Genomic DNA, 9758 nt, shown 5'->3' with positions numbered 1-9758 from the left:
GAAGAGCACAAGTAGATCATCGGCGACAACATGCCAAAAATTCGATAAAACAACACTTGAAAACCTCTGGCAATAATTCACAATCTTTCGTTTGATTAATCATAATAATGACGTCGGTAAGGTAATAACTATTACTTAAACTGAAATATTATCGAAATTATTTGTCTGATTAATGAGTTTGCTGTTATTTTATTCTAAATATATAACCATCTAGACATGTGTTCGGCTTCTTGAATTTCGGATATAAATTTGTTTTAACATGTTTAAGCTGTTAACAGGTACATTTTTGGCCATCAGATAAAAAAATAGTTATTTTAATAATTTCGGGATGTATAAAATTATTTCAATAATTTAATTCATTTAAAGATATAAAAGTTAGAAAAATTGATATTGAAAACTTCAAAGGACTCTCATGTTTTTGGACCCCCCAAAAAGTTTTCATGATAAATGCATCTGTAAACACTTATTTATTTATTTTTACTCTTTTATATCAAAATTGCAGAAAAAAGTTTGAAAATTCTGGTTTTAGTAGGGAGCACCCAGTCGGGTAGTCAAGAAATAAATACAATGCCCAGCTTAACCATTAGGCCTCAGGCTCAGCGACTCTTACATAAGTTGATGGATACTTTAACCTTTATTAAATATATTGGAAGCATCACAGTAAAATGCCTAGTCCATATAAACAGCCGCTTCAGAGTCTTTGACAATTTTTTATTTGGGGACTCTCCGCTATGTGAACACAATAAATATATCCAAATGTTAAAAAACGTTCCCTAAACACCCATTATTGTGTCTAAAAAATGCCAATCAACCAAACACCCTACAGCCTTTTGGACTTCCAAATCAATATTTGAGCATATATCAACCTTTGTTGAAGGGTTCCCGCTGCAAAAAGTGCATTTTACAAACCAAGAGCAAGTTTCTTTAAAGATCAGCCATCATCAGGGATAAGCGTTCAGCAAAACAGTTTTTAATAGTGCTACAGAGCCTTTATTTTCATAAGGCATCAACCTGAGTCAACATTTAAAAAAGAACAGTTTGCAAATAAAAAGAGTCGAAAAGCTGAAGCCCTCCTTCAAGAAAGCCCTCATGGTTTCAACACACAGATTTTAATTGAATAAACGCTTTCCACTAGGCAGCAAATTTCACAACACATATTGGGCACTCAAAGTCAACAAGCCCAGGGGTCGACACTAACCATTTTCCCAAGGGATCCCGAAGGGACACCAACATCTGAAATCAGGTGTCCCTTCCTGAAATTAAGAGTCCCTTCCATTTTTTACATTTTTTTTCATAAATGAGCCTGTTTTAATATTAAATTGAACATACAAATCCAGTGCCTTTTACTTTTCAATTTGTAATTCAAGTATACACCATATTATAAATGTTTTCAACAGCATGCAATGACAAGTTAGTTATAGCACAATGTCACCCATGTGAACCTCTGGCAATGGCAGAGAGGAAGATTTGGGTCTTAAGTCGGTAGATTGGGTTCAAAAGTGGTAGAATGTCTAAGTCACACAATGGGTACAATGTAAACAAAAACTTGATGTTGTTACTTTTTTTTAGATTTTCGGAAAATACGCATTAAAAATGCCATGGTTCAGGGTCTTGTCAGATGTCATTGCTTTTGATTGAAAAACAGTAGGAATATTACATCTGGCTTGTGAATCAATCAGACTGCCCAACAAGTGTAGTGCATACTGGAAGAGCAGACAACTGGAAAATAGTGTATGTTTATTTTCGTGCCAAAATGTCATTATTTTTTTATCCATTGATTGAAGATAAATAATAAAACTTTGGGAATTTTATTTCTATAATGTTTTGATCAAGGCATAAAACAAAGAATGCTGAATAGTAGGATGGCTTCCCAGTAAACTAGTTCCGTAGGATATGCCAGTCTTTTGTGCCGTAAACTCGATGGTCGCATCATTAAGGCATCAAAGTCAGCAGTTTTGGCATCTTTTTGGGCGGTTCTGACACATGAGCAAACTAGTTCACCATAATTATTGTACCGATTATAAAAGTCCGTCACCTCTGACACCATAATTATTGTACCGATTATTAAAGTCCGTCACCTCTGACCTTGTTGATAATGTAAACAACAAAGCGGAAGCGTTAACCCGCGTGCGCACTGTGAAATGACCTGTTTATTTATATATTCATGACGTAATGATAGTGAAAAGGTCAGCCATACTTTCGCTTTAGTGTGTGCAACGTATTAATATTAATATCTTTTTTACATGCACTGTCAAGAAAGTTAGGGAGACCCAAATTTAGGTAATTAATTCATGAAACGCTATTTATTTATTGATATTTAGCTTATATCGGTCAAAATTTAAGTGTCCCGACAGAATACCGGACTTTGAAGTTCAGGTGTTCCTCCCGAAAAATTGATATCCTCGGGATCCCGGGACCCCGTTAGTGTCGAACACTGCAAGCCATTGCATAGGAAAACAAAACTTCTAAAGCAACACACCCCAGTCTTGCAGAGTTGATCAGATGTCATTGGTAATTGTTTGTTGGATGTACCAATAACTGACTTTTAAAAGGAGTTTAAAAATGTGTTTTAGGACTGAAAACAAAAGAGAGACACTGCAGTTGTGAATAAACATATGAAAATAAAAGTAATGACCTTAGTTGTTTTGGGAACATTTTGCATCTTCTAGATTAGATATAAGATATTCAACCTTACAGATGAGTACGAGTGTAACAGCCAGTGAACTGTCATCCCGGCAACAGTGTCTAGATGACCTTGATGAGTTTATATCGTCATGCCAACAACGCATCACAGATATGCTTGATATGTTTGGGTGGACACCTGAACATTTTATGCAAGTAGGATTAATTCACTTAAATACAAACTTTATACAAATTATGTATGAACAAGATATGCCCATTTTTGTGTCGCCTGAAAAGGGGTTACTTTTGTCAGCGGTGGTGGTGGCGGCGGCGGTAGTGGCAGCGGAGGTCGCGTCCCATTTTCGCTTGTCTGGGGCATATCTCGTAAACTATAAGTGGTATCAACTTGAAAGTTCATATATATGTAGATAGATCTCATTAAGGGCAAGTGCAGAACACAAGAACTGTTACTCTTGTTTCCATATTTTCATGCTTAAAGTTTTGTCTGGGGCATGTCTTGTAAGAGTTATCAACTTGACACTTCATATGTACAAAGATCTCATGGAGGGCAAGTGCAGTGCACAATAACAGTAACTCTTTCTTTCTTAGTTTTAGAGTAATAGATGTTTGTTAATTTTCATGCTTAAAGTTTTGTCCGGGGCATATTTTGAAGAATATAAGAGGTATCAACTTAAAACTTCATACATGCCAAATGCCACCTACACGTGAAATTTAAATGTTAACATTGTCTATAAATGAATAAAATGCCAATCCAACAGCTATAATGTTGACAGTAAATAATTCGTCAGGCGACACATCCTACTCACGTTCTAGTTATTTAAATTAACAGCAAAGAATCGAACACACTTGTAAACACATGACATGAAGTTTTGGAGTTATATATGTATCGGTGAAATCATTCTTAAAACTTAATTTTTAAATGTAATGTTTTGTTGGTTCCTTTTTAGCCGAGCATGTTGAGCACATGCCCACATAACAGTGACCATAGAATGCCACCTTCTGCCTTGGACAAGCATACATTGGTGTGTGAGCTGACTAACCAGGGATATACCAGGACTGATGCTGTAAGATGTTTTAGGATACGCTTAGTTAAGGAGACTGGAATACTAAAATTCATCCAGGTTTACTATTTTCAGTTAGAGGTCAGAAATTGAGGTCAAAATATGATTTATCTCATATTTTAATTTTGGGTAGCTAATATTGTCTGTCTGTCATATCTGTAGTATATTTTGTCATAAATGGGCAGGTTTTCAATATAACAACATGAGATGATGTGTTGCATACGAACACAAGGTTCTTTCCTTGAAGGTCAATGTCACACCTAACATTGTGGGGTCCTTATATGGAAATAATGTGAAAATATTCGTGTCTGGATAGGTGATTTTAAACTGCAAATACTTTTGCCATATTATGACAATGTGTAGCAGCTGTAGCTTGTGTGCAATTATAGGTCACTGTTTTTTATGTCAAGGTCACACACAGAAGTAATATTTTATTGTATTTGTGTTCACGAACAAATTAAGTAAAACAAATTTTACCACCATGGGCCTTTTTTCTCTGATTTATTTCCTTTATATTAGATCTTTACGGTATATAATTACTGTGACAGAGTTGCAGGATGGAGTTTGGATCAGTTGTAATGCAGGTTCTGTAAAACACTTTTTCTCAGACTGATTAAGTACCAAAATCTGTTTTGCCATCCTCATGAATTAAATGTCATTCGGGTCAAAGAATAAGGGCGCCATGATTGTGAGTTTGTTGTTTGCTTTACACAGAAACATGTTTTCTTTTCTAGTTTAGTTTATCATGTTTACATTCTGTGCCATATATGATATAAGAACTTGTTATTGAACCTTAAATACACTTAATACTAGGAATTATGATTGGGTTCTGTGAAAGAAGGTATTACATAGAAGTAATAACACTTTGAACACGAAAGCATTACAGATCAGATTATTTTCAGGAAACATTAAAGGTGATTAGTCCTTTCCTTTTTCTCAGGTTGTGTGACTGGTTAAACATAACGTGACATGTCTTCGTAAATAGTCTTTATGTTTAAAATGTTTATGCGACTCTCACATCATTTATAGGTGCATAATGCTTATAACATAATTTTAGGTAATATAAATGTATTAATTTAGTTTATGCCATTGTTTCTAAATGCGTATTAAGTACAGCTAAAAGTTTTAAAAAATCATAATGTATTCTACCCCTTATAAGGTCAATGTTGATGAACCACATAAACACGATGATTCAGAAACCCCATATGAAATTGACATCATTTTAAAGCACTTAATCTGCAATTTTTTAAGCGTCTGGCCAAATTAAATTCACTTTATAGGGTTGTATAGTATTGTCATAGCCTTTTTGTCATTAGCAGCGCCATGTCATTGTGCAAAAAACTTGAAAAACTACATGTAGTCCAAAACCCAAAAAATATTCATAGGAAAATTGGTACACATGCTGAAAACATGTTTAGAAAGGCCAATAACCCTTGCTTTAATAATTGTTGAGTTATGCCCGCTGTTTTACTAAAAAACTAACAAGCGTTTGGTTTTAGTCTATGGCTGTCTTATTTATAAATACTAATGGGAGTGTAAAATACTGTGTGACTAGCTTCACTAGGACTTGATAACTTTAAGCTACTTTTCTCTTCAGGAGAAGATTCTTGAGGATCGCTCATATTTTTACAAGGATGCTGCCTGCGTATACCCAGTTACACTAGGTATGTTAAAACCTAAGGCGTCAATTGGGGAGACTGTTATCATCTGTAGGAACTTGGAAGGTTATGGTTGTATAATATTTTTTGTCCGACTGCAGTCCTGTTCATATTGCAATTCATTACAATATTATCATGCCCCCCTTCGAAAAAGAGAGGGTATATTGCTTTGCACATGTCAGTGGGTATGTTGGTCAGTTGGTCAGTCCGTTGGTAAACCAAAGCTTGTCCTAGTAAAAACTCGACAATTTCTGGACCTAAAGTCATCAATCTGACCAGAAGATGACCCCTATTGATTTAAGGGTTCATCGGGTCAAAGGTCAAGGTCACATTGACCTTTAACATGAAAAGTTGTCAAAGCTTGTCAGAGTGATTACTCAAGAATGCCTGGACATTTGGTCATCAAACTTGACATGGAGGCTAGCCTGACCAGTAGATGACCCCTATTGATTTTAGGGGTCATAGGTCAAGGCCACAGTATACCAAAACTTGTTCGAGTGATAATTGACGATTCCTGGACTTACGATCATCAAACTTGACACGAAGGTTGGGCCTGACCAATAGATGACCCTTTTGATTTTTAGGGTCATTGGTCAAATATCAAGGTCACAGTGACCTTTTACCCAAAAAGCTTGTCAAAGCATGTCCGAGTGATAACTCAACAATGCCTGGACCTATGGTCATCAAATTTGACATGGAGGCTCGACCTAACCAATAGATGACACCTATTGATTTTAGGCGTCATCGGGACAGAGGTCAAGGTCACAGTCACCTTGAATGCTAAAAGGTTGTCTCAGTGATCACTGGATAATATCTGCACCCATGGCCCTCAAACTTGACTTGGAGGTTGGGCCTGATCAGTAGATGACCCCTATTGATTTGGCACATGCTTTCATAACATAAAAATGATGTGTTGCGTGCATGACCCATGTCCCTACCACAAAGGTCAAGGTCACAATTCATATTGGTCATTAAAATTTATGTCATATTTGCTTATTCCCTGCTGCTAAGAGGATACATGTTTATCTGCAAATATCAGTCATCATCTGAACATGATTAAAAACTGTACCTACTATCCTCACATTTGAATGGTCATAATCTTAAACCTGCCTCAAAGGCATCCAATGGCAATGACAAATCAGCTGTCATTTCGGTCCATGTATGCATTTGTATTTCATTCAATTTTCCAAATAATCCTGACAACATGGCGCTCAGGGGGTCATAATGTTTGACAAACATCTCTTGCTTTACATGGTTTGGTGCTCATTATGCACCTTAAGGTGAGCAGTTTAAAATCACACCTTCCATCTGTTTTTCCAAGTCCTAGCTTTGTCATGCAGGGAGGGAGCTGACCTCCAAATTCAAGGTCACATTTAGAGTTACATCATTTTGGAATGTTGCCTTAATTCACATCAAGTACTGTCACCTTAAGAGTTTAATCATTATGGAAAGCTACATATATCCATATCTCCACATATATAGAGTATTGGTGTCCTGGTTTTAACGTTGTCATTAACAGAGGAACTTTAGATTAATTGGCTCATGTGTTCAGTACATAAAGGCGATGTGTCTCTTGGAAGTCCTGCGACCCTACCTCATTATTAGCACTCTTGATGTCCTAATACTGAAAAATATTCAATAATATCCCACTTTATTTCAGACTTGGAGACACTGAATTCCTGGCTATGGAACCACCATGTGAAGAACCATTCAGGTATACTGGAATGTTTGGAGTATGTAAAGTGAAACCTGTTGGTATAGAAAACAACAAAAGAAAAATGTTTGGCCGAGGAGCGAGCGGTGTCCAACTTACCTATTATACTGAATAACTTTAGTTAGGATTGACATATCTTGACCAAACTTGTTATTTAGGAAGAGTTCATGGAGAACTTCCATGGGATTGCATTTGGGGCCCCTTGGGTTAAGGTCAAGTTCACTGTTACTAAAAATAGTAAAACGTTTGAAACTGAATCTAACAATGAAGGCTGTCGCTCTTCTGTCATTCATTGTGAACTTGGTTATGTTGCATGGAGGCGTTTTTTTGTTTTTGTTTGTGTTCATGCGAGGGGAGGATAGAAAACAACAGTTTTCAAATTTGCCAGTTGAATTTTTAATTTTAGAGGTTTTTTTAAATATTTTATCATAAATTATTATCATTCTGTAATGGAAGTGGGGGCTAAATAGGAATCACATACGTCTTCACGTCTTTTGGTCAGTTCTGTTTACGTCCGTATTATATCTTTCTAATTCATGGTTTGATTTTATAATCATTTAGTAGAATTGATTACCACAGCATGGGAATGTGTCTTGAACATCCTTCAAGATCAAGGTTACAGCAACCTTCTGAACTTTGATTTTTGCTATAAAAAATCGAGTTGGCTATTGCAAGTAACAAAGGATAGAAAAAAGGCCCATTTCTGAGCAGTTAGCACATGTTGCTACCTGATGTTCTGGCAGCATTGGATCTCAGTATTCATAGGATATGAAATCTTTGTAAAAATTTACATTTAACGTCTTGCAAACAAATTTGATAACAAAGTCAAAGGCCATGGTCATAGCACACTCTATCTTCACACTTTGAATGGTCATTATCTTAAAACTGCCTTAACGGCACCCAATGTCAGTGACAAATCAGCTGTCATTTCTGTCCATGCATATTTCATTCAATTGTCATTATAATCCTGACAACATGGCGCTCAGGGGGGTGGGGGGGCATAATGTTTGACAAACATCTCTTGTTTAGTAAGTAGTTAAAGGTTTATCAGTCAATTAATGTTTGTTATACATGTGTATGTATTGATTTTGAATAAGAGTGTTACTTTAATACAAATAAAAATATAAAATGGTGTTTAAACTGTGTGTGCCATCGAAATGTTATCCTTATCAAAGTTTCCTCAGATGTTGAAGTTATCGTGATAAAGGGCTTATCATTTAGTACATAGTACAGTGTAGTAACCGGAGAGATGTTGACCAGTTATTTATAGTTCACTGTCCTATTCTGAACCCTGTAAAAATAGTTCATACAGCTTCTCAATAACTGGGTCAGTCGATGTAGGTTTATGGGGCTGTCACAACAAACACTGAACTTGAACATTACATATAAGTAGGAATAAGAATATAGAATGACTAAAACTATAGGTTATGGATGGTGGTTTGTAATACACTATATTGTTTTTACTATGTTCAACTGTGTTTTATGAATAAGAGGCATTTGGAAAAGCTGAATTTGAAGTTAAATTATTATGTACTATGCACTTATATAATGCAAAAATAAGGATAAATTAATATTTCTTCTCTTTGAAACTGTAATTAAGCAACTTATAAATTAATGCAAACAAATTTTGAAACAACTTCCCTAAATAAACACAAACTTTAACCTACTAGAGCATCATGTTTACAGTTAGATATGTATGGCAAATCTTTTACTCATCACATTTCATGAAGATTTCTCACAGATTGACTCAAAAACGTCCAACTTTAACCAGTAAGACAAGAGAACAGAACAATATATACAAAAAGTGTGTCTATGTGGTTAACATGTTCTGTGTACTTTTTGATATTATAAGAGTCTTCAAATTCAAGGACATTATTATCGGATGAAAATGTTCCTGATTATGAAACATTATTATTACTACTACTGATATTCAGTTCTTTCATATACGTTTCTTCTGTAATGCATGTAAAAAGTAGATGTTCAGTTCACTCCCTTGAACAAGGAAATGAAGACAATAGAATCAACAAATGCATATCTGATTATGTTTGAACCTTCATGTATACAGTTACTTATTATAAGTAAGTGCACATGAACTGTTATGAATCATATGAAGTTCCTTAGTTAAAACAACATAACTGGTAAAAGCTACAGCTTTAACAGACATGGTTCATGGTGCATTGTCAAACCCATTACAGAATTGCAACAGCCATATTTACTGCTGTACATAGCAGTTTTTATTTTTCTAATTGTATTGCGTTGTTTATTTGTGCTAAACTTTCACTTTGTTGAAAATATTGCGATATACTGAGCACACAGATGCTTTTTATAGGCCACATATAAAAGTATGATAAATGTAAATGATCAGGAGGGTCATTGCAGCTGCCCTGTTTACAAAACAAGCCAAATGCAATTATGTCACACTCTACACAGTTATCAAGCAGTGAAAACATCAGTGATAGCAGCGCTTTGATTTCAAAAATGTACTGCTACCATTTTGCAGTGTTAATTCAATGGGGAATATTTTTTTCTGTTTTTTTCTTTAATATGATATATATTATATCAATGCTTTACCTAAATCAGACTACACTTATTTTTATTTATTTAATACTGAGGGCTGTTCCAGGAAAAAAGGCCTGGGGGGGTCGGAACGAAACCGAATTAAAATTCAGTGGGTGGGGGGTG

General features: G+C 35.4%; 1 protein-coding gene across 4 annotated transcripts in view; it reads left to right on the top strand.

Annotated features, from left to right (window-relative positions):
• LOC128208265 (U11/U12 small nuclear ribonucleoprotein 48 kDa protein-like) overlaps window positions 1-9758 on the top strand; it is a 103494-nt gene that overhangs the window by 77299 nt on the left and 16437 nt on the right. Inside the window, exons 2-6 of one of the 4 annotated variants that reach the window (XM_052911769.1) lie at window positions 33-121; window positions 2698-2838; window positions 3591-3707; window positions 5302-5368; window positions 7023-7076. In XM_052911769.1, coding sequence (XP_052767729.1) covers window positions 2698-2838; window positions 3591-3707; window positions 5302-5368; window positions 7023-7076 — 379 coding nt within the window. In that variant the 5' untranslated portion in view covers window positions 33-121. Of the gene's footprint in view, window position 1; window positions 122-2697; window positions 2839-3590; window positions 3708-5301; window positions 5369-7022; window positions 7077-9758 lie in introns of those variants that run through there. The other 3 variants (XM_052911767.1, XM_052911768.1, XM_052911766.1) reach the window with 3 other exon arrangements.

This window comes from Mya arenaria, chromosome 11, assembly GCF_026914265.1.
Source record: "Mya arenaria isolate MELC-2E11 chromosome 11, ASM2691426v1".
In the NCBI taxonomy this organism is placed as follows: Eukaryota; Metazoa; Mollusca; class Bivalvia; order Myida; family Myidae; genus Mya; species Mya arenaria.
The sequence above is the reverse complement of the archived record's forward strand: the minus strand, read 5'-3'. Positions and strand labels throughout refer to the sequence as shown.